The 25,335-nt window shown below is 40.7% G+C and overlaps 2 protein-coding genes across 5 annotated transcripts in view; one reads left to right on the top strand and one right to left on the bottom strand.

Annotated features, from left to right (window-relative positions):
* Positions 1–1,169: 1,169 nt before the first annotated feature.
* znf362b (zinc finger protein 362b) lies at positions 1,170–11,019 on the bottom strand. 4 transcript variants are annotated; one of them, XM_080898294.1, is made up of 9 exons: positions 10,716–11,019; positions 8,494–8,557; positions 7,572–7,830; positions 7,027–7,131; positions 6,506–6,824; positions 5,089–5,313; positions 4,678–4,756; positions 4,399–4,557; positions 1,170–1,932 (listed from the first exon to the last, which is right to left on the bottom strand). In XM_080898294.1, the coding sequence occupies exons 2-9, from the start codon at positions 8,554–8,556 to the stop codon at positions 1,816–1,818; spliced, it is 1,326 nt and encodes a 441-aa protein (XP_080754420.1). In that variant the 5' UTR covers position 8,557; positions 10,716–11,019; the 3' UTR covers positions 1,170–1,815. The 4 variants fall into 4 exon arrangements, with proteins under 4 accessions (XP_080754420.1, XP_080754422.1, XP_080754419.1 ...); XM_080898296.1 differs by having other exon boundaries at positions 7,572–7,803; XM_080898293.1 differs by lacking the exon at positions 10,716–11,019 and adding an exon at positions 9,863–10,061.
* Positions 11,020–12,170: 1,151 nt separating this feature from the next.
* LOC308406957 (tumor necrosis factor receptor superfamily member 1A) overlaps positions 12,171–25,335 on the top strand; it is a 35,493-nt gene continuing 22,328 nt past the window's right edge. Inside the window, 3 exon segments of the mRNA XM_080898297.1 lie at positions 12,171–14,474; positions 15,071–15,167; positions 15,261–15,386. Of these exon segments, the coding sequence (XP_080754423.1) occupies positions 14,460–14,474; positions 15,071–15,167; positions 15,261–15,386 (238 nt within the window). The 5' untranslated portion in view covers positions 12,171–14,459.

Here is a 25,335-nt window from a genome sequence, read left to right as displayed (position 1 = left end):
GGAAATGGGATGGTAAAACAGTTAAGGCTTACATGTAAATAACTGATATAAAACATGAATATTAATAACATACAGGTAGACTAAAATAATTACAGTAAGCTCTTACATAAACCTTTACAAAAACCCAAAGAAAACATGTTTATGAAAACTTAAAAATAGGTACTATAAATGAGTAACATGTTTTACAGTACAGCAACATGTACATTTTCCCATTATCTCAAAAGAGAGAGAGCAAGTTGAAGAGGCAGGGTCTGTTGTTGGCGTAAATGTCTGTTTTCAGGCCAGTGGCTTGAGTAATAAGCTTTTATTCTTTTGAAAACATACTATATACTGTATATGTATTTTACATTATTCTCAGTTCCATCTCAAATGTAACCTCTAGCCGTAGCACCTTTTCTGAAGTGCCCTGAAGAATACAGGGTACCCTATTAGTACCATTCAGAGGTTACAGGTACAGTAAAAATACAACAAACAATACTGTGTACAATAAAAAGAATATTAAAGAGAGAGAGAGAGAAACAAAAACAAACGGAGAAGATCCACCCCTGCGTAAACTCATAAAATAGGCCTATTGAATATGAATCATACTGCAGTTTATTCCAAGTAGGTAAAGCTTATTAGAGGTTAAAAAAAGTTACTGGGTTGGAGTAGCTGTACAATAACTTCACATTTGGTCCAATGGTTAGCTTTAAAATTTACTGCTCAAGTAAAAATGAATTTAAGCTGAAGCATATTTTGAAAAAGTGGGCTGAGTAGAGTAGAGCTGGCACTGATACATGTGCAACATATACTTTTAATTCTTTGAAAGTATAAGTCAAAGCTTAATGGAGCAGGGAAAGCGGACAAACACTTTTACAAGATTTGCTTTCGCTTCAAACCTCACCGAAGTTCATTATATGGCACTAACTAGTGGAACGAGAAACACACCAGAAAAAAAGCAGTGTTTTTTGATCATACGTTATGATCATAAAGGTGCCATAAAGGTGAATGTTAAATATGGAGTGAACATTTTTTGAAAATAATAACTACAAAAAAAAAAAAAACTTCCTTCCCTTCCATCGAGCTCTGCTTTGCCTCCACGAGCCAATTATCCAACTTCTTAATACAATCATTAAATATTTCAATTGTCATCTACCGATTGCTTTTCTTTAAATTTTGATGACCCTGTGTTTGTACAAAAAAAAAAAAAAAAAACAACAGTTGAAAAAAAAAAAAAGACTGTTTTTTGTACACAGTCGGTACTCTTAGCTGCCACAAGTAATGCCATTTGGCATTTTCCATCCAACGAGATTGAAACAATTTGACCAAAACCACAAGGCCTAAAAGTGCTTTAAGATTATCTTTGGATGTCTCCAGAATACACCCAGCAAACTTTTTCTTTTTCCCCCCTGCTTTTTCAATTCAATATTCGGGCAAATATCATCTGGCACGTTTTGAAAACCCATTTCATGGAAGAGAATAAAAACAAAAACAAGACAACTAAAACATTTTTTTAATGGCCAATGCATCCGGCGGTTTACATGATGCTTACGAAAGTGCTTATTTAATCTGACGCAAGACATTCTTTGCCACTCGATCCCCTGGACAATATCTGGCTGTATTTTTACATTCACAAAATAACGCTGTGCTCCTTTATGATAGACGGCCTGTGTCGAGACGGATGGAGGCAAGTCTGCTTACAAAATCTAACAGTGAATGCTCATGTCAGCTGTCATAATGCTAATGTAAGCCTTATGTAGATGGCCGTGGGTGCAGGGCCTCACAAGCTCCAGCCGAACGCTGACTCTGAATCTTGATGCTGAACGCTCGCGGAGCTCAGATGAGGGAGATGCGTATGGGGATGCTGGGGGACTCTGTCCTCTGGGGCGACTGGTGACTCACCAGGTGCTCCACCACCGTGTGTTTGGACATGTGCTTCATAAGATAGGTCTCCTACAAGAACAGGAAAACACACAAAGGGCATAAAGATTACTGCTACAGTAATTTTAAAAGTGCCTCTACTCCAACTAGTTCAGCTGAAGTTGATATTGACATTTGTGGTCAAAAGGATACACACACCCCCACTAATATTTAATGAAATCTCCCTTGGAAAATTGCTCCTTGACCAGATCCTTTTGGCATAATGCTGGCTGAATATTTGCACACTCAGAGTTCATTTAAATGAGTTGGTTTCCTGGCACAAACCCAGCATTTCAGCATAGTCCACAGATTTTCAATAGGGTTGAGGTAAGGTCTTTGGGAACGCCATTCCAGAGGCTTAATGGGCCAATTCTAACCAAATGCAGTCCAGAATCATCATTTGAAACAACTGTACATAAGTACAAATAATTTGGCTCTGTCCCTACCTTGCCAAGGTCTGGAAGAAGACCCAAACGGGCACTCTCAAATCAGAGAAGCTCGTTCTTTAAACTTGATGCCTTCAAGCTCAATGAAAATTTGCAGCTGGTAAACAACAATTGAACTATCTGGGCACAATGACATGAAGAATGTGTGGAAGAGTTAAGGTGAGGCTTTTAAACCTAAGAACAGAGTGCCAGCTGTCAAGCATGGCGGTGATAGCATCATGCTCTGGGGTTGTTTTGCTGCCACTGGTACTTGTACAATGCACAAAGTCTATGGAATAATGAAGAAAAAATACCTCCAAATTCTTCAACTCAGCCTCAAATCAACAGCTGGATGCTTGAAACTTGGACACAGCTGAGTGTTCCAACAGGACAATGATGCCAAACATATATCAAAGCTGGTTTTGGAATGGATAAAGTAGCTTCTGGAATGGTTTTCCCAAAGCCTTGACCTCAACCCTACTGAAAATCTTTGTACTACGCTTAAAACAAATTTTTTTCTTATTTGTATTTAAGGTTAGCTTGTGCGCTGCTGGAACCATAATTTCCCTGAGGGGACCTACCCAATGGATTAATAAAGCTCTCTTCTAAAATACAGGTCTGTACTGGGAAACCAACAAATTCTTGATTTTAAAAGATATTAAAGATATATGTTGCACAATCCTTCCACCCCGGAAAAGAAAACTTCTGACCACAACTTTATGTTTGCCCAGATCCTCTTAAGATAGCTGGTAAAGGATGTCAAAGATCAGTGCCTGCATTTCAACACCCAGTCAAACTTCAAATATAATCTGGCCTCAGGAAATCACATGATAGGGTGGGGCCAGGTTTCACAATGAGCTCACTCGAACTCTCCACCATTTGACTCTTAGAACTGAAGAAGTTTCTCTAATGAGAGGTGACACATCTTCAAGCAACTTAAAGAAGTCCAGACGCTTTTCTTTCCAAGCTCCTAAATATAATCACAAGCTCTCGGCTGTTGGTCAGGATGTAGAGCAAGTTATCTTCCAATCAGAAGGTCTGTGGTTCAGTCCCCGGCTCCTTCAATTTGCATCCAAATCCAATTTATTTATATAACACATTTAAAAACAGAAAGTTTGCCCAAAGTGCTGTACAGAAAAAAAGAAGTAATTTGTCAATGTCAAAGTATCCTTGGGTAAGACACTGAACCCTGAATTCCCCTTGATATATTCGTGTGAGTATGTTAATGTTAGACAACGGGCTTAGGCACACAATAAAACACTATATGATTGGGTGAATGACACCTGTAGTAAAGAGTGCCCTAAGAGTGGAAAAGCACTATATACCAGTCAATTTACTTGTTCCTACATTTGAGCTTTCAGAGAAAAGGATATGTCATCATTGTATCCTATACGTGAATTAAATTTTATCAGAATTAGTCCATGAATTTATGATTTATGGTTGTGACCTTGACCTCTGAGCACCAAAATGTAATCTTTGAGCCTTATTTTGGCCAAGTATTTTGTCAGTCCACAGCTGAGTCATTTTCCTGACGTTTTTGAATGCCTAGAGGCTCATCAGTTCCTAGTGTTAAAACAAAACTAATCAAAGCATAATCCAGCTTGAGGGACATTAGTTAATGCTATCATTTACAAGAATTTAAAGTGAAAAGTGAAACTGCCATGGACTTATGTAAAGGTAAGAACAATACAAGTTAAATAAGACTATGTTATCAAAAACAATGATCACACAGAAACGGCCAGCCCAATGACCTATTTGGACAGGTTTAGAGGAAACTGGAGGGATGTGCATTGAGGAGTAGATGAAATACACATATTTATATTAATCAGGATGGGACAGACATACAATGCGAAAACATAATGCTTCCGGACCTCAGCTATAGCTTAAAGATATTCTTTTAGTCCTTTTTGAATATTTGAACAGAAGCAAGGACACACTAAGGTGTTAAATATCTCAAACAGGAAACACACCGACTTCTAGTCCAAGAGAGAAAAAAATATTATCAAATGTCATTGATGCAAAAAACAGGTGTGGAAACCCTGACATAGTGAATACTTGCTTGTGGTTTACTTACTGAGGTGTAAGCCCGGCCACACATGCTACAGCAGTAGGCCTTAGCGTTTTTGATGGCATGCGCTGACAAGTGGATCTGCAACGATGCAGAGTCTGAGTAGGCACGGTAGCAGTTGGGACATTTATACGGCTTGTCTTTATTGTGCTGCCTCTGGTGAGACTGTGGGGGAGAGAAAACACGGACAGAGGTTGTAGAGAAGTCCACGTAATTTGAACATTTGCAGCTCTGCATCTGAACCTTTTAATCAGGATCAGGTCACAAGAAGAATCTCTGACTGACCTGGAGATTAGACAGCTGGGTAAAAGCCTTTTCGCATCCAGGGTGGGCGCATTTATAAGGCCTATCGCCGGTGTGGATTCTGCAGCAAGAGAAGCAGACGGGAAAATGTTTTTATGACAGACGCCACTGCAAGAGAACTCCTGCAAAGAAACATCAAAGTATATTCAAAGCAGCAGATTTTCACTGCATATAAGTCACAGTCGTGGTCTATATGTGAAACGTAAAAAGAGTTCCAGCAAGGAGAAAACAGATATAGCTGTAAAGGGGATGACAGGTATTCAGGTAAATTCTAAACATTAAATATTAGTAATGTGTGACCACCAATCAGATTTGAAATGGGCAACAGTAGAGCCACAGAGGCAGCTGAGATCAACTTGATTTCTCACGCTTCATGTTCACAGTTTGACCAACCTGGTATGCTGCTGCAGGTGTGACAGCTGACGGAACGAGTTCTCGCAGTAGGAGCAGTGGTAGGGTTTGATCCCCAGGTGAATGCGCAAGTGCTGGGACAGGTAAGAGGCGTTGGCGAACGTCTTGGAGCAGTGGGGACACTTGTGCGGTTTGGCCTCTGTGTGGGACTTGGAATGAATCTGCATCTCTGACTTGGTTAAGAAGGTAAGTGGGCAGACTTTGCATCTTGGGGACAAGAAGAAACAAAATAGATCAGATCAAAACAATTTTGAGGGATTAAAATCCGCCTGCCTACAACTAAATAGAAAACGTAGCATAACATCAGTTTTTTCCCCACCCCAGTACGCAGACCACTTTAATAATTTTAACAATAATTTAAGAAAATCATCAAGTCTTAATCACACTTTATGTCAAAAGTAGCAACGAAAACTGAAAATCAACTATAGTTGATTAACTAAGTAGTAACACATGATTTTAAAAAATCCAACAACACCAGCATTGCTAACCTTACAATTTAAGAAAAAAGCCACTTTTGACTGCTCCTTCATTCACAAAGAATTCCCACAGCAGGTACCTCTGCATATCTGATTTCGCTGATTTTATTTACACTGAACAACCATGATGTAATCTCCAAAAGAGTGTTTGAGGTGGGTGTGTTAACCACTACACTATGGAGCCACTAGCCTCATTATCTAAAACTTCCAGCTGACTGACTTAAATGGGGTTTTTTCTCACAATAAAAAAAATTGAACTTTTAATTATTTGTCATAAAAGCTTAAAATCTGAACACTAATGAGAAATTGCCGAACCTGTCAGCTGGCTTTCATTGCAGCCTCTGGAAAGTCCTGGTTATCATAAACTAACATAAAATAAGAAAAAATATCAAAAGTTTTCCCAGGTAGCAAGAAGAGGTCAATATTAGCTGACAATTTATTAGCAATTTCGGCATTGCTACATTTGTCCAGTGATCTTTCTACATGCTTTCTCCAACCATCAGTCTCTGTTGTTTAACTATCATGGGAGGTTTTTTTCCACCTTGCCTTTCTGACCTGCTATTAAACAAACCCTCCTCTCCTCCCCAACACCAACTCATCCTCCTGGATGTTCTGGGAGGGTCAACCCAAGTTCAAATCTTCCATCCGTTAGCTTTACCTCATTGCAACCAGTGCTCAGACTCTTTTGGGTTCAGTCCTTTGGAGTATGTTTGACCGATCTTTTTTTTAGTAAACCTGTTGTCTACTCAGGTGAAAGCTGTGCTCATATTAAGCCTCAGTATAGAGCGCTTCTCTCATTCTCAAAGTTCTCTCAGGAAAATACCTATCAATGCTTGCAGACCTCGTAAAGCTGTCAATTTACTTTGCAAGATCAGCACAGAAAAAAACCCTGAAAACAATAGGAGCAGCTTTCTGAATCCAACCTGTAGGTTTTGCCCTCTTTGGGTGCAACGGTGACACATCCTTGATCAGCCAGGATGGGGTAGGGCACCACCAGCAGAGGACCAGATGTGTTTTCGGCTTTGATCTTCTTTCTTCCCCGAGGTGCCTTTGGCGGGGGGCCCAACAGTCCTGCCAGGCCTCCGGCCTTCATGTGGTCAATGCCAGGGCCACTAGCCAGTCCAGAGATGATGTTCACAGAGGGGGCGCCACCCAAGCGGTTCTGGCTGCTGGAGGTCGGAGTCGTCGGGGTCAGGGCGTCTGAGGTGCTGTGGCTGTCGGGTCGAGATGAGGGGGCCAGACCTGAGAAGGTTGGAACAAAAACTGCATTAGCAGGTATGACTAATTCAACACCACACTCTACAGAACCATACCAGTGTACCGCACAGTAAACACCATGTGTGTGTCAATTTTCCATGACAGTTATCTTTATATTATCACACCAGAGGCTGGCTGCCTTGCTGCATTTCTCCTACAAGCTTCACAGATGGCGTGACGGCTGTACCTGAGCGATGGTTGACCCGGCCAGTTTGCTCACTAAGGTGTCTCATTTGCCAGTCCTCCCATAATCCTTTGGCCTTCACCGCTGACTTGTCATCCATATTTCCATCTGGAATTTATAAGGTGATGATGTGTCAGTCAGTAAAATGTCTCGTAATCCACACAGGCCTGATTCTACGCCACGTCTACGAATTCATTACATCAACTATTAGCCTGCAAAACTGGAGAATAACATTAAAAATGTTTTGATTTAAGAAAACCAGGCCTATCTGTAGCAATTATTACATCAATAACTTCATGTTAATTAAGGTTACTCTAGGGCTGGGTATCATTTTAAACCGTTTCCACGTTTCTGTAAATAAGATAAATTTGCAACTGTGGGTTTTGGAGTAGCTGTGCAGGCATCACTCACTTTTCATTATGGATTTTTATTTGGCCTCTACCTTCACAATCTGTATATTATCACCTTAAACTCACCAGGCCACCATGCCAGTTTGAGACAAGTTGGCAGCACTTGGACATATTTAACACTATTTCAGAAGAACGTACCCGGTCCAGAACTGGAGGCGGGACGAGCGTGCAGGGCGATGTCCGGCTGTCCAGAGCCCTGCGGCTGTGGGTGGTGGCCCGGAATCTGTTGCGGCTGAGGCTTTGGAACCTGCATGCCGTGCTGAGCGCTACCGTCCGGGGACGAGGTGGGAACCAGCAGCTGCTGAGAATGGGTGGAGGTAGGTGGCAGGTGCAGGGGTCTAATCTTCTCAGCCATCAGCTGCTCCTTGATCTTGTTAATGAGGACCAGGTTATCCAGCTGAAAGGGTTAACGGGTCATGCTCAACAGAAAACAGCCGCCTTGTGTGAATGTCATTCATGCCATCAAAACATATTGCAGGACAGAAAACACTGATCAGCACATGATTAGTTTTTACCTATGACAGAGGTGAGCTAAAGTAACGCCCACCAAACGCTTTAATCCAGCCCACTCATGGAGGAGGAGCATCAATTCTGGACATTCACTGTATTTTACAGCACAAAGCACTGCGTTTGTAATGTTGTTAAGAATGGATTGTGTCCTAAAAGTGGTTGTCTGAACTAGCAACTTCATCCAAGCTAGGGGGGGGGCTGAAGTCATCATACTGTTGACTTTGAGTTATAACAGCAGTATTCCTTTGTAACAGCAGCAGACCGACTACATTTAGTCGGTCTGCTGCTATCTAGTTTGTAATGCAAACGTTTTCAGGAAGCACTTGCGCTTCTTTGGTCCGGCCTGCTTGAGATCAATTAGGACTGCGTGTGTACCCACGAACTCCAAGGAGTCTGAGGCACCCCCCTTATCTGCGAGAACAAACTGCGAGCGGTTCTAGGCGTAACAGTGATGGACTGGTGCTGAAAGGCTGAAAAGACATTCACACATGGAAACAAATGGCAGTGGAAGGTGGAAACATCACAGTAATTACATGCTGAGCGGACTTACCTGGCCTGGCATGGACGGAGGCGGCGGCCAGAAGTATGGGTTGTTAAACCGAGGCTCTGCCATCCTGAAGTGTGTGACATTTATTTTAGTCGCTTTTCAAAGATGCACATAATGAAGTGCTCCCTTACAGAGCACTGTTGTTAAAACTGCACGTAGAGTAAGTTAATGCTTACAAACAGGCAGGCTTAAACTGTGAAGCTGAAAAATCTGACACCTTAACCACACGCTGCATGTGGCTAGTTTCATATGTCATGCTTGAATTTTCTTTCAGGCCTTGTGCTGATCACATTCGCATCCACATAGCTCTGCATCCACTTTGATGTCACTTTAAGGTGTCGAGAACCATTTCTGGTACTCAGTTAACGCCACGTATCAGCTGTTTAGACGGTTAAAGTTGCAGAGAATTTGCTGCATTTACTTCTCCGGACTGTTTGCACCACAGGCACAAATGTAGTAAGCATTAAACGAGTGGCTTCTAAATCTGCTGCTTTTGATGGATAAATTCACTTTGTTCGTTTATTGTGATTGTTTGAAAAAACAAAACAAAACAAAACTGTGGGGACAATTGAATGACCCTCATGTTAAGTTAAGATGTGTAACAGCTGACCTTGAAACGGTTTCATATAGAAGACCTGAGTCTGATCATGACCGCAAGTGCTCTGCGATATTAAAAATTTTGGTACTGATCCGATACCAAGTAAATACAGGGCTGGTATTGCCAGTACAGATACCTATACTTTTACCCTATAAAAGAAGGCTTATGCAGGTGAATCATCATCAATGATCATCTAAACCACTTTGGGTCAATTTCTGTTGTTTAAATATACTACAAACTATAAATAGTTAATGCAAAAGTGTTCAGATATTTTTTATACTGGATGTATATTTTTTCCTTTAAAAAATTTCCACTATTTCACACAATGCAGTGGGCTACATGCTAAACTTAGAAGCTATAAATAAAGTATCGATCACGTGGCTCTAGTATCGATCCTATACCAATACCAGCGCTGGTGTCAATACTATCAATCGATCTGCCCACCTTTAAGACAGGCTTTGAAAGGCAGGGGGAAAGTGTGGAAGACAGTAGTTTAGAGCTAGGGCTCTTATTTTGTTGAAAAATAAAATGAAATAAATGCTTTAAGATAGCTGAAAAAGAAGTTTAATTAAAAAGGTAAATACGATTTTTTTTAATCTAACAGTGTAAAAACTCGCTAGATGTCAGCTCACGCTTAGAAGTCGATGTGTGTAAATCAGGCCTACAGAGTAAAAGTGACACAAATCCACGCAGCTCTGCCATCTAAATGCCACCTACAATATGCCTTCACTTCTAAAAAAAAAAAAAAAAAAAAAAAAAAAAAAAAAAACCCACATCAGCATGATCCTGCGCCGTTTAGCTCGGGCTTGATGCCCCTCTGCTCCTTTTGTCTGAATTCCTGCAAATAAGTGGACGTCGCTTTTGTAATTTTTCCACAAAAACCGCCGTGAAAAAAACAAAACTTGAAGTTCTTTGACTTTTTCGGACGTGTCGGCTGTCTGGGAGCAGCTCCGGACTCGCACCGACGGAGGATTGTCCGGATCGATCCTCCCCGGTGCGACTCGACACATTCTCAGACAGTTTTCTTAAAACATTTCCAGACAAAAGAGAAACAAAAATGGCAGCCTTATTTTTATAAGGCGGGACGCCATATTCTGCAGACCCCAAATTTTTTAGGAGCATGAACATGTTGTCGTGTGGCGGGTGTTTGGAATGAGAAGCGGCCGGAGACCAACACAAAGGTGTGTTTATCATGTCGGAGGCATGAATGATTGTTTACGGCGAATTGCAGGTTTGAATAGCCCGGCCTCCCCACCTCTTAAAAAAACTGACACTTCCTACAACAACCATGCCCTGCAAGGAGGAAAAAACACACATACACACACACACACACACACACACAGCACGGAAACGGACAAGCTTGATTCATCAGTGCCGATTAAAAATAACCGTAGCGATTCGTTAAGGTCAAAATCGGAACCGGTGCACGGCCCCTCATCTCCCGACAGACTCTGTGCCATCTTAAGCAAAATTCACTTTTTTAAGGGCTGCTTTTTTCTACATTCTGTAACTTTTGGACGAATCAAAGCAGAGAAATTGCATTTTCGTGCTAATGCACGCACCGAGAGGCTACCGCTCATTAGAGAAATGCACAGCAACGGAAACATGTAAAGACATGCACAAATACCTTGTGTCCTGATTGCAGATATTGTCTTGCGAGTACAGCTATAATATAAAAGGTTGATGTTCTTTCTGCCTCCGGTCGGACCACCGCTTCCGGGTCGCTTTGTTCACTTCTGGGTGCTGCTGCTGCTGCAAGGCTCAGCACAGTGCAGTCGAGAGGGGAAATATTGTGCTAAATGTTGCTTTTGTATTTTCATACCACGACCCACTTTATTCGCGTTTAACAGCATCTCAGCAGAAGCTACGTCAACGCAAGCAGGGCCGATACATGCGTTAGTGAATTTTCAAAGTGCACACATTAGCGGTGCTGTCATCATGTGGTGAGGCGATGAGCAGTTTTTCTCTGATGCCATTTCTTAAAAAAAGAAAAAGAAAAAAAACAGTCATATTTGCTGCCCTGTCAGAACTGTTATTATAGGCGGTCCACCCAAAGCACCTTAAGAGAAACACTAAAAAAGGAAAAGATTGTTAAAAAATACACAAAGAAAACAAAGTATATATTTAAAAATGCACTTCTTTGCTACTACAGTGAAATACAGTTAGCCAGATAATCCTATATCTTCTAGTTAACAATCATTTATTCTCATCCAGCTGTGAAATATTTACAAAATCAGAAAACAATCTAATGTAACAAAAGCAGGAAAATGTACCAATTTTCCTACTTTCTTCCACAGTAAAATTTCTAATATTACAGGGTATTAGTTAATAGCATGTTAACATGTATTTGTATTGTGCTTTATGGCATTTCATTTTATCATTTACTTTATTCCAATTTTTGTACAGGGCTTTGTTACCACTTGTCTGCGAAAGGCACATTGTAAATAAACAGTACTTACTTACTCTTGTAGTAAATAAGTAAGTAAGGTACCAGTCTGTTTTCCGAACCCATCATAGCATGGAAATGTTTCTTACTAAAGTCATCAATGACCTAAAAACCAACAGTGATTCACCGAGTGTTTCAGTCTTAGACCTCTCTGCTTCCTTCAACAGTGTTGATAGTAACATTTTAATTCAAAGCCTTTATGATTCAGTTGGTTTATCAGGTCAGATTCTCATCAAACCCTAAGTGTAGAAGTTTTAATGTTTTACTTGGTAATTTGAAATCTGCAGAAACAAAAATTCAATTAGGGGTTCCTCAAGGATTTGTCCTCGGTCCCTTAGTATTTAACCTTTACACTACCCTGCTTGTTGTTATCATAATGAAGATGAAACACAGTTTTTTATCTGTCATTTTCATCTGATGAGCTAATCTCTATTTAAAATTTAATAAGCTGCACTGATGACAGTAACTGCTGATTTTGTCGAACTGAACAGAGACAAGATGAAAGTATTTCGTGTTGTTCCAAAAAGTCAGATAAAGAAAATGTGTTCATATTTATCACACATGAAAGAAAGTCAGGACCCTTGGCATTATTTTGTTCAGTGATGTCAGTTTTGATAATTATATTAATGAGGTCACCAGAGCTCCTTTCCACAACATAAAAATATATCAGAAGCTTGAAAATTCCTATTGCAAATTGAGAAATGTGCAAAAGCGTTCATATCGAGCAGGTTAGACTACTGTAATGCTCTACTTGCTGGATTATCCAAATTATCAGTAGGTGGACTTCATCTTGGTCTAAGGAGCTGATTTTATTTGAAGTCTAAGGAGCTTGGAAAGAAAAGCGTCTGGACTTCTTTAAGTTGCTTGAAGACGTTTCACCTCTCATCCGAGAAGCTTCTTCAGTTCTAGGGTAAAATGGTGGAGAGTCCCAGATTTAAACCCCGTGGGGGTATCCCCCCAAGGAGGGAAAAAGGACCCCCTGATGATCCTCTACCTAATCACATGAGCCAAGGTGTGAAAATGGGTGTGGGTCACAATCAGCCAGGGTTTCAGGTGAGCTCATTGTGAAACCTAGCCCCACCCTATCATGTATTTCCTGGGGTCAGATGGCCCAGGGTGTGAGTGGGCTTTAAGGCATCTGGGAAAGGATCTCAAAACTGGACTATAGATGGCAGACAGTTGGTGTCGTAAACCACCGCCTCAAAGATGGTCGCTCACAGTGGACATAAATGGCTTCTTTCACTCTTTCAAACCATCTGTCCTCTCTGTCCAAAATGTGAACATTGGCATCCTTGAAAGATTGACCGAGAACTGATTGAGAACCTTCACAGACGTGGACTTCATCTTCTTCAGAATGCAGCATACGTGGAAGTTTGAAAATATTACGATAATATTTAAGTCACTGGATTGAAGTTTGAACTGGTTTCCAGTTCAACAGAGAACTGCCTTTTAAAGTCCTTCTATTAGTTAGTGGAGCTCTCAGTGGTTTGGCTCCCAGTTCATTTCTGGTGTACTCTGTGTCTGTAACCCTATTATAACTCTCAAGTCATCAGATGCAGCTCTTTTAACTTGTACCCTGGAATTTTCATGGTCATTTTTTGAATCCACTTAACACTTAACACTGACCTATGAATCACTTAAGCCTTAAATAGGCCTGTAACTCAAGGGATGAGTCAGTGTTGTGTCTACACATAACAGGCATATTACATAGAACCGATCTGAAATGATGTCTTCAGGAACTTTGTTACTAGCAGCCAGCTGCAAGAAAACAAACACAAAAGGAATTTTCACAGATAAAATGTTTTTGAATAGGAAAAGGTCCTGATGCAGGAACTGAGAGAGGCATCTGGCCCTTCAGGTATTTCATATACTTACTGTTTACTGAAGCCTCTTCAGAAATAGTCAGTGAAAGGTTGCCAATAAGCCATTTTTAAGAAAGATGAACAAGGAGAAAAGCCTGATGTATGATAAATTACACAAGAACTATACTGACAATCGTCCCCAAAAGGTCTAATGGAGCGATGAATCCAAACTTGAAACTTCAGCTTAAAATTGTTTTCAATATGTCTGGGAGTCAGGAGTGAGGTACAAATGTTTGTCACTCCTTTACAGCCATCTGTAAAACACAGTAGAGGCACCTTCATGGTTTGGAGCTGCATTTCACGCAGCCCAAAGTGACGGAAATACGAACACAGAAAAATAACATAAAATTTTGATCCATTGTGGAATATGATCTAAAAAGCATGTGATTGGCAACAACTTATTTTTTCCACATTCCAATGATCCCAAACACACTGCCAATGGAGTAAAAGGATATGTCGAAATCTTAAATGAATTCCAAGAATGCTGGTGTTCAAGTTTCATCATGACCTACAGTACATGTAATGTCAGGGATGTTGTCCAAAGTCAGCAAGTCGAGTTAGGCTGCTTTTCACAGCAATACAGCTTCTTGGTAGATTTTGAATCCTCTAATCTGTATCAGCATTTAACTGATCACATTTTTCCATAAAGTCGGAATTTGATGTATTACTGTGCATTGTTCTGGCTAAAACTTTAAGGCAGGCATCCAGGCCACCCTTGTCCATACCAGTACTGCAGAAATTCTGTAGTGTTACAATGTTATTGTGCAGGAGTCTGCATGTAAGGAGTTAGTGTTTACATGATGTCAGTTTCCTGTTTCCTGCACCACTTCTCTGGAGATTCCAAAGAACTGAAACCGTGACACACAATCGCACACTCACAAACAAAGCCTTCCTTAAATGTTTTATTTGAGTCAGCTCTAAAGGAAACCTGCATATCAGTTGAAGTGAGAATTCTTCCTGCTGCTGTTCACTTTGGGCGAGAACTACATTGCTGTTTCAAACTGAGTGAAGGAATTCCAGTGAAACTTGGTTATTTAATTTCCACACTGCCTGCTCACACAACATGGACCTTATCTTGGTAAGTTTATATTTTTTTATTGATTATCTTTTTATTGATTTTATTGATTTATGCTGCTTAAAAAATTTATTAGACCAACTGTCATGAAAAGAGATCTGTCAAAATTGTAAATCATCCAGCGCTGTTATAAACTGTCCTCTTTTCTGCGGGGCCTGATTGGGATTTATTTCACTTGTTTACAACACCTTTCTCTGTCTTCTTTATTATGATCTGATTTTTCCATCGAACCTGTGAGCCAGAAAAAAAATGTGTGAAGGAGCTCTGTAAGGAGACCAGCTTTAGAAAGAGGTTTCTGAAATACTTTCCTGAATGTGACAGAGTCTATGCTCCCAACCCTCTGATGGTCGTATTTAGGAAAGTATGGGGAGGGAAACAAACAAACTTCATCTTATGTGTTCTGTCTGGACGACGACTTAAATGGCTAATACTTTTAGCTTCACTACAGTTTTTTTCAGCCCTGATTTGTGTGGTATTTCGATGCATTTTTATATATTTCTATGATACTCTTGCTGTCTCTTTGTGGCTGTTTTAATGAAAAATGTCAGTCCTGTTTCCTCAACAGTTTACCTCAGATCTTCAAACCTCCTTTGTTTCAGGTCTTCCCACTGATACTTGCACTGATTTCCTGTGGACAGAGTCACACTGAGGGGACTGAACAAACTAATGGTTCATGTTACAATTTGTGTCCAGCTGGTAAGATATAATGAGGAACATTGTTGTCAATTATTGGTATAAAGTCAGTGCGAAAGTATCACATTAACTTTCCGCCTTTTCTCTCTTTTTCAGGATATCATAAAGTTGGTAACTGTGATGATCAAGTTAAAAAGTACAAATGCAAGAAATGTGAGGATGGCTTCTACACAGACATAGAAAACTACATAGAGAAATGTCTTCGGTGTGACTTATGTAATCGTAAGTATCCTGCCCAGTTTCAATTTAGTGTTACACATGTTTTCTGCTTGTGTGTTAAGGTCGATTAAAGTTAAATTGGACTAAAAAATAGACTGCTATCATCTTGTCATTTAGATATATTTAGATATATTTCAGCATAAACCTCTTTTTGTGGTGATCTTGTTTTGACAATCTTATATTTGTTTCCGACCAATGTGATGAAGTTGAAACACTTTGACAACTTAAGTCTGTCTAGGATAGGAAACCTTTCAACATTGTGTGTCACTCTTACCCTTCAGAATGTCAGTTTGAGCTTGTGCGCACTAAGATTAGAGACTTTGCAGTGCAAAGGCAACGTCTGATGTTACGTGCACTCCAATTTTAACTAACTATTAATTGTCATTGCTTTTGGTTAACGTGACTGTTAGTGTTGGTGAGGTCACCAAGGTAGTTAAAACAATCTATTTGGTGGCTGGACTTTGGGGATTTGCCTTAAGTCCTTCAAGCCCCTGAATGTGCGCTTGCATGTAGACCTGATATCAGGTATCAGGTCTGTTGTTACAAGCTATTCAGCCCCTGTACGGCTGTAGTGAGAGGTTAGGTCACATTGCCTGTGATCAGTTAGACTTATTCTGAGCTGTTATTTAACTCCACCAGAGCTCCCCTTTGTCGCTGGTTCTGTTCATAACTTATATGAGCAGAATTTATAGGTGTAGCCATGAGTTCAGAGTCGGTATGCTTTGGTTTGTCTGTCTTTGCTTTTTACGATATGGTCCTGCTGACTTCATTGAGTGACTGGGACATTTAGCAGCTGACTAAGAAGCCGCTGGGCTGACAACTGGTATCTCCAATTCTCAGACCTTGGTTTGGTAGTGATATGCTGCACCAATTCATTCGGAATTCATTCAAGTATCGACAATCCAAGAGGAGTTTCATAGTAGAAATTCTGCTTCTACAGATCTGGGCTTGGGCTACAATGGGTACTAGGTTCCTCCTAAATCAAGTGTTTCATGCATCTCTAATTAAGAGGAGATTGCAGGGCAGAAATGCTGGCAATACTATATCTTTTGGATGGTTTGGAATTCTTCTAAAATAGCTAAAGGAGGTTACTGGAAAGAGGAAGTTCTGGGCATCACTGCTTAGACTGCTGCCTCCAGGATAAGCAGTAACAAATAGATGATGGCTGGAAGTACGGCATAGATGGACATACTGTGCTTTGCTTTTTCCTCAGATGATGAGATTGTACTAAGGCCCTGCTCCTTCAATAGCAACATAGTGTGTGCCTGTAAACATGGATACTACAATTTAGGGTCTGACCATCTGAGGGAATGCATGAAATGTTCCTGTAGTACATGTCCAAGTAAGTACACTAAAAGAATGTTAAAGCATTTGATTGGTATTCACAGCAGCCACATTTTTTCATTATCAAGCATAATAACAACTTAAATAAATTCGTTCAGTCACCTCCACCTTTATTCCTTTCAGAGAACGATGACTACAAAAGGAAGTGTCTGAAGCAGACGATTGGGACAGACAAAACATATCAATTGTGATTAGATTTTGTTTGTGACTGACTGACAAGAGCACAGGACTACAAATCAATCAGAAAATAATATAGAATGCATATATTTACTGCAGTGATAGCTTACAGTGTATATCAGCACCATCATCAAATCTAAACACAGTGTCTGGCTTATAAAATGTGCTCATGTATGTGTAAACCACATTGTTATTACTGAGTTTCTGCAAAATTGCACAACTGCATGTGTCATAATCACTGTTTGGTTCCAGGGTTTTGAGTTGAAGATTGATTTTTAAAAATTTTGTTTGTATTTTTATTTTTATCTTTATCTTTAGGGTTTGTTTTGATTTTACTCTGTTTTGGATTTTCAGTTATTTTTAGTATTTTGAGTCTCCAGATTTGGTTAAATTGTCAGGATCCCTGGGTTTTCCTTTGTCTAGTTTTCCCCTTTGACTCGTTATCTTGTAAATAGTTATTGTCTGCGTCATCCACCGTTCATTATCACGCCCTCCCTCACAGACGTGTGCTCCTTGCTGGGAGTTTCCAAATTCCCTAGAAGTGTGTTTTCCAGTAGTTTGTTTTGAACTTGTTTTAACTGCCAGCAATAGAGATTCTTCTTTTCTTTTCCATTTCTCTAGTCCTGGATTTGGGTCTACAACCTGCCTGTTACACAGCACTACATTATATAACTTTCTTCCTTTCTTTTTATTTTTTAATGGTTTGTTTCTGCCACTGGAAATGACCCTTTTTATCATAAGTCAAAATTTGGGGTTTTTATCTGAAAGCTCTGACTTAAAAACCTCAAAATTTCGAGTTATTTCCATTTTTGAGTTACTGTCTCAGAAATTTGATTTATGAAGTTTAGATTTTGAGATAATCTGAAATTCGCTGTTCCAATGATTTCCACACTTCATCGGTGCCCTCGCTCATCCACTAATCATTTAGTGGTAATTTGGTATCTTACTTGTCTCTGGTTTCCTTTGTTTAGGAATCACAATCTAGATTAAAATGTGCATAAATATCCCTGCCTTTGTTCTTTACCATCTTGTACTGTTTAGTCTTCTTTATGTTTTGCTCCTGTCCTTGTTTTGGATTACCAATTAACAATAACCATTTTTGGAGTTTTACTCACTGTTTAGATTACAGCTAGATTACAACACTCGTTCTTTGTTTATTGAAACTCAGTCTCTGTCTTGTGTTTTGAGTCTTTATGGATCTATAAGCGGTATGTGCTAAGATGATCTCATTTTGTTTCCTGTTTCTTGCATTGCTTTTCTGAAGACAAAACAGAATTGAAAGTCCAGAGGCTGAAAACATGCGATAACACACTCATACAAATAAACCTGTCCTTAAACCACAAGTTTGAGTCAGGTTCAAAAGAAAACCATTCATCAGCTTAAATAAGAGTGTCTCATCTCATGCTGGTGATTACAAGATTGTTTTCAACTGAGTGAATCTGAATAAAAATTGGTAAGTAATTCTGTTTGTAGGATTAATTGGATCATCTCCATGTACAATTTCAAGGGTGCTTTGAGTAGAGTTTTGTCATTTAGTGTTGTGTGAAGCTCATGTTTACATAAAGGTATACAAAGATTATGTCTTAATGACTGCAAGATAAGGTTTGTTACAAGATTTATTAATTTTTTTACAGTTGCTTAAAAGTTATCTTTTATTATGCATATTCTTCAAGGACTGTAAATCATATTTGTTGGTATCATTATTATACTATCGTTATTATTATATTATTATCATTATTGCTAGCATACATCCTCGCTGTTGTAGTTTTAGTGTTGATAATCAAACTTCATATTAGTTGCTGAAAATGTTAATGATGCAGTATTGTGTATAACAGACATGCAGGGTAGAAGAAGGCCTCCTGATTACTGGGATTCCCTGTTGTGGTCTTGCTGCTCTAGGAGCAAAAATTTCCTGTGAAAAAGAGTTTCCACAGGACAGTGGAGCAACCTTTCCCAGCAATAACTTGAAGTAATGGTTTTCTGTGGGGTTTTTCTTTATCAGTCTATCACATCGTGGGAATGTTTCAGTTCAACTCATTGAGATTCATGGGGATTTGTTCAGAGAGATTGCTCCACATTTGAGTCTTGAACACTTTGGTATACAGAAGACTTCATGGTCGCCTTAGTGCAAGGTGTCCAGGTCCTGTGGTTGTAAAACAAGCCCAGATTATCACTCCACCACTGTGCTGCCTGTTGGTATGAGACATTTGTATTGTTTAGGGCTGCCACAAATGATTATTTTAATAGTCGACTAGACACTGATTATTTTTCTGATTAGTGGACCAATCGAAAACGTCGGAGCACTTTTGCAAACATGTCATGTCTTGATAAACCAAGCAGATATTTGAAGTTTACACAGCTACATTCTCGCCTGAAAATATGTTAAACGTTTATTTTGTGACCCAGAAAGAGTAGTTGGAGTAATATTAAAACGAAGTAGCTGCCGCCATTGTTGAAAACTGGAATAGAGCTTGAAAATGTGACAAAACCGCAAAGGATTGTAGGCACGAGTGGCAAGTGGTACTAGCGCACGCAGGCTTTCACAAGAAAACAGTCACACAGCGATAAAAAGAAACACAAAGAATGGCAAGAAGCTGTTATATTATTAACCGCAATAGCCGGTCGCATGACAGCCACGGGAAGCCGACCGGTAAAGAGAGATGTTTTTATCGGATTCCGTCGTGGAAGAAAAATTGTTCGAGCCATGTTTCTGAAGTAACAACGAGGTGACGGATGGCCTGGATTGCAGCCATTCGAAGAGCAAATATAACATTCCAGAACACTCCAGCTCACTTGTTAGTCTGCTTCAAGCATTTCCACAAAGGTGAGCCTTTTGTTGTTGTTATTACGTAATTTATCATAACATAATTATTGAGTAGGTTACAAATAAGTCTTATATTGATTTGAATTGAATTTGCTGCGCTATGCTGCTTTGTTCGCGGTGGCTTTGCAGGCTAATGTTTGTTGTTTTGTAGGAAAACCAGCCTACAAAATGCTGGAATGCGATCCAGACTGGGCACCCTCTATCAACCTGGGTCATACCGAGTTTAAAGCTGCTACCACAGCGAGATTTGATCGGTTAAGAGGGAGAGCGATATCAAAACAGCCACGAAAAGTCCCGCATATATGTGCCCAAGTGTTGTAGCAATCAAGTGATGACTAACTGCTTTCCAGTATGTTTTGAAATGTGGTTTTTTTTTGCATTGTTGATTTGTTTTTCACCAAAGCAGCTAATAAAGCACAATGGAATACAATTTTGCCTCTTTCTTGTAAGATTTTATAATAGAATGAAACCTGCCAGTTATAAATAAAGGCAATAAATTGAAAGAATTATGAAACACTTATTTTATTTCTATTGGATCTGAAAATGTTGTGTAATACTACAACCTGAAACGACAAATAGATTGCGTTGGTCTGTACAGGAGATAAAGAAAAAAATGTAACAACAGCTGTGAAATGGGATAGTCCAAATCATCAAAGTAAACTGGACCTGTGCTTGTTGTAGGCATCTGAAGTTACTAAACATTTTGTGAGTGTATGCACTCACAGTTAGGACCATATAATAATAAATATGCGCGTGAAGAAAGTTGGGCAGCACGCTAACGTCTTTAGTCCACTCTGTATACTCGTATGGGTCTAACCCTTTCACTCTTTTGATTTTTACCTCGTTTTTGGCCTTTTTGTCAAGTCTGTCTTTGTACGGACCTGTCGTGTTCTCCTTCGTTTTGTACATAACTGTTCTTGGGACAAATAAAATGCAAGTAGGGATTAAAACCGCAGAATTAATGATTGCTGGAAATGCTAGTGCTTGATGCAGTGTTTTGATTTTGCTGCCACTCGTACCCAATGCGCAATGCAATGCGCGAAAGTCACGTGGTCTGTCGGCTGGGCTGCGCTATGAATTCTGGGATAGGTTGGGCCACGAAGGACCCATCCTTCAAATTTGGGGAAATGAAGGACGAATTTTTTGGACACATTTGGGCGAGTATTCGAATTTGCGCAGGCTTCGCCGCGTCGATGTAATGTAATTGGCCTACAAATGCAGCCTCTGAAGGATCTTGCAAAGCTTCAAACGACGTCGACTATTAAATTAGTCTTCAACGATTTTAATAGTCAATGTAATTGTGACTAGTCCACTAATCGTGGCAGCCCTAGTATTGATATGCTGCAGAAGCATGGCCTTCAGGTTGTTTGGATATGATATTATAACCTTGCCCACAATGATGAACTGCAATTATTGATTCTTTCCTCCTATCCTGTTAACGCTCCAGACCTGCAAAATGCCAAAACATCTGCTTTTACAGAGGAACTTTAATGATCTGTTAATCAAGTGTCTTTAATTATCACTCTATAAATTTACAGGTAATTATTTAAATTGTATTTGTTTTTACTTATACATGTTTAGTTTACAATAATGAAAAATAAATGCAAAATCAAAATAGCATTTTCTTAAAGTTTAGTAGTTTGACAGACTGAAATCCCATTGTTAGAAATTGGATCATATTAAATTTTGCAATTTTTTATGTAAAGCATGCAGTTGCATGGGTATGAAAATATAAATTAAAATTTGTCAGACTTTCAGCACTAAAACACACAAGACCAAGTGAATAGTCACCTTTATATGCATTTTATTGTTGAAGATTGTATGATGTAACAGAGAAAAAATATCGAACATGTTGAGATTTTTTTTTAACAGACTGAAAAGAGCAGAGAACTGCAATTGAAGACAGCAATCATATTTGTACTTACTGCATTGATGGCTTACAGTATTGTATATTAATGTTAAGCACACGTCATTAATATTGCTGATTGATGATTACTTGACCACAATGTAATCAAAATGAATTGGATCGATTTGTTATTGCTGTCTATCTGTCACGATCCTGGGTCTTAGGACCCAGTGTTTTGAGTTTTAGTTCATTTTGATGTTTATAGTATGTTTAGCTCATTAGGCCTCCTATGTTGATTTGCTTATTAGTTCCCCCTTGTGTTTCAACCCATGTTAAGTCTCCCCTGCCCTTCATGTCTCTCTGTGCCCCCTCTGTTCTGTTTATGGTGTGTCTTTGCATGTTTGAGTTTCTTGTTTTCTGTCACCCTGCATTGTGCATTATGTTCTCATGGTTGGTCTTTTGTTACTCCCTCTAGTCTAGTCTCTTGTGTTCAAAGCTGAGTATTTCCCTCTGTGTATTTTGGTTCTTAGACCTCTGCCTTATGGTTTGTCTCTGTTTCTTAGTTGCTGTCTCCACTGTGTCTAGTTCGCGTCTCTGTGTGATACTTCCTGTTTTACTTTGAAGGTCCATGCCTCATGTGAGTGTTTTGGGTGTGGCCTCACCCCTGGAGTTTGCTGCTCACCAGTCAGCTTATTCAGAAACTGCCTTTGCAAACCTACCTACGCCTGTGACCGCTCCTGAGCTCCGCTCTCCACCACCTGTCCCGGCTCCCAGGGTGAGGCCAGCCAGGGCACAGCCTACCTCCGCACCCGTACCTACTCCTCGGGTGGGAGCGGCTCGTGTCCGGCGGGTGCCTGCACCCATTCCTGTGTCCGCTGAAGTCTCAGACGAGCCTATCCAGCCCCTGTCCTTGTGTTCTGTAGGCTCGGAGATATGTCAGCAACAACTACCACAATCACTACAACCTCTCATTTTTTCCATAGTTCAGTCTGTTGCTCAGTTAGCTCAGTCGTGTGTTCAGGCTTCAGTTTTGTCTCCAGGTCAGGCTTCAGTTTTGTCTCCAGGTCAGGCTTCAGTTTTGTCTCCAGGTCAGGCTTCAGTTTTGTCGCCCATACCCCTTTCTTTGGCCCAATCATCTGAACAACCAACCGCTCAACAGTCTGCTCAGCACTCCGCGGCTCCCACGCCGCCTCATGCCACGTCAGCTGGAGGGCCCGAGGAGCCCGTCCGGCCTCATGCCACGTCAGCTGGAGGGCCCGAGGAGCCCGTCCGGCCTCATGCCACGTCAGCTGGAGGGCCCGAGGAGCCCGTCCGGCCACCCGCCACGTCAGCTGGAGGGCCCGAGGAGCCTGTTCAGCCGCCACCTGTGGCCGCCTCTGCTCTGCTAGTTCGCGTCTCTGTGTGATACTTCCTGTTTTACTTTGAAGGTCAATGCCTCATGTGAGTGTTTCTAGTTTTGCGTCTCTGTCTCGTCCAGTCCTGATTTCTCCCAGCTGTGCCCTCCTTCTGTGTCTCATTCCCTCGTTATCCCTCTGTGTATTTAAGCCCTGTGTTTCTCTTTGTCAGTGTCGTAGTCTCCATCATAGCTGTGTGATTTTTCCCTGTGCTTTAGTTTTCCCAGTTTAGTTTATTTTGTATTGTTTTTCGTGTCCCACGCCAGCAATAAAGCTGTGTTTTTTGAGTTTACCTTTTGTCTCTGTGAGTTTGCGTTTGGGTCCTCTCCTGCCTGCACACAGCCGTACTGTGACACTATCAAGTGTGACTATACGTTTTTTGTGTCTTTTATGACTTTACAGGTAATATCTTTGGTGAGCGAAACATTTGCACTGACTACAAAAACACTGTTTGACTATTAACTGCTTTTAAATTTTGATCTAAAATATGTTTGTGGTTGAGTTGAGCATGCCCTGATTTCAGCAATGGACATGTTGGCTTTTTGCTAGAATGAAGGAAACACGTTTGCAAATTTAACATCATTTCCCCACATATGTCTTGTATCTCTTGTGCACTCACTCTTCCTGTGGTTAGACTGAGGATGTAAGTACCTGTGGTGAATAACACGTTGATAGATACCAGAAGTACTCATAACAGGCAGGTTAAGGTTGCTTTACTAACTAATTAATATAGTAATGTCAGAGTGTCTTTGTGTCTACAGCAGGGAGCCAAATGCCTTTTCTTGCACATGTTTTGGTGACTGGTGTAATTATGGCTTCTGCTTTTATGTTGAAAAGTCATATTTTATTTCTGTGCCTGATATGTTGTTCTTTCTCAAACTGCAACACAACTGGCCTTGAAAAAAGAGGTTATGCTGTATTGTGTAATTTACACAGAAATGTAGTCAGAAACATTGAAATGACTAAGCAAATTCAAATTCAAATTCAAATTTTATTTGTCACACACACACAACCATACACAGTATGACATGGGGGTGAAATGCTTGTAGCTGTACAATGCCCGACCATTAAATGACAGAAGAAAAGTTTTACAATATTTATAATTTACAGTTTACTACAAAAATTTACAAATTAACTTAGGAATTTACAGTAAAGAATGTGCAAACAGCAGGAGAGATTATAAAGATAAGGATTATAAATTATAGGAATTATAGGATTATAGGAAATGTGTGGTGGTGCGTGTGGTGACGTGTGTGAGAGTCCAGTCTTGTAGTGACGTGTTTGGGAGAGTCCAGTCCTACACCTGGTTCAGGCCCCGAATAGCCTGGGGGAAGAAGCTCCTCCTCATTCTCTCTGTTTTGGCCTTAAGGGAGCGGAAGCGCTTCCCAGACCTCAACAGTGAGAAGAGTCCATTGTTGGGATGGGAGAGGTCCATCATAATCTTCCTAGCTTTGGACTTGCACCGCTTGGTGTAGATGGACAGCAGGACAGGGAGCTCTGATTGAATGATGCGTTCTGCCGAGCGCACCACCCTTTGCAGATCTCGTCTGTCCTGCTTGGTGCTGTTCCCAAACCAGGTGCAGACGTTTGCCGTCAGGACGCTCTCGATGGTGCAGGAGTAGAAGTTCTTGAGCACCTTCAGTGGCAGATGGAAGTCTCTAAGTCTTCTGAGGAAGAAGAGACGCTGACGGGCTTTCTTAACCAGGGTGTTGATGTGACAGGACCATGACAGGTCCTGAGTGATGTGGACACCCAGGTATCGGAAACTGTCCACTCTCTCCACTGGCGTGCCACTGATGATGAGGGGTTTGTAATTCCTCGCCTGCTTTGTAGTGAAGTCCACGATCAGCTCCTTAGTCTTGCTGATGTTTAGGAGGAGGTTATTCTCCTGGCACCAGGTCTCCAGGTTCCTAATCTCCTCCAGGTAGGCCGTCTCGATGTTGTCGGAGATCAGGCCCACAATAGCAGTGTCGTCAGCAAACTTGACAATGGAGGTGGTGTCGGATGTGGCTACACAGTCATAAGTGTACAGTGAGTACAGCAGGGGGCTTAAAACACAGCCCTGAGGCACTCCAGTGCTGAGTGAGATGGCGGGGGAGACTTGTTTCCCCACCCTCACTGATTGGGGTCTGTCTGTGAGGAAGTTGAGGATCCACTGACACAGTGATGAGCTGAGTCCTAGATCCGTCAACTTGGTGAAAAGCTTAGAGGGAATTATTGTGTTGAATGCTGAACTGTAGTCCACGAACAGCATCCTAACATAATTCCCTCTGCCAGTGTCCAGGTGACTCAGGGATGTGTGGAGCAGGTGAGATATGGCATCGTCTGTGGAACGATTAGTCCGGTAAGCAAACTGAAGTGAGTCGA

Source organism: Rhamphochromis sp. 'chilingali' (assembly GCF_963969265.1).
Source record: "Rhamphochromis sp. 'chilingali' genome assembly, chromosome: 12".
NCBI lineage: Eukaryota > Metazoa > Chordata > Actinopteri > Cichliformes > Cichlidae > Rhamphochromis > Rhamphochromis sp. 'chilingali'.
Note: the sequence above shows the minus strand (reverse complement) of the source record. Positions and strands in the feature narration are given on the sequence as shown.

Coding starts and splice junctions, on each gene's coding strand:
- znf362b (XM_080898293.1), bottom strand. Junction 7,132..7,571: donor CGCCTCCAGTTCTGGACCGG/GTACGTTCTTCT, acceptor TATAAATTCCAG/ATGGAAATATGGATGACAAG. Junction 5,314..6,505: donor AAAGAGGGCAAAACCTACAG/GTTGGATTCAGA, acceptor CTTGTCCCCAAG/ATGCAAAGTCTGCCCACTTA.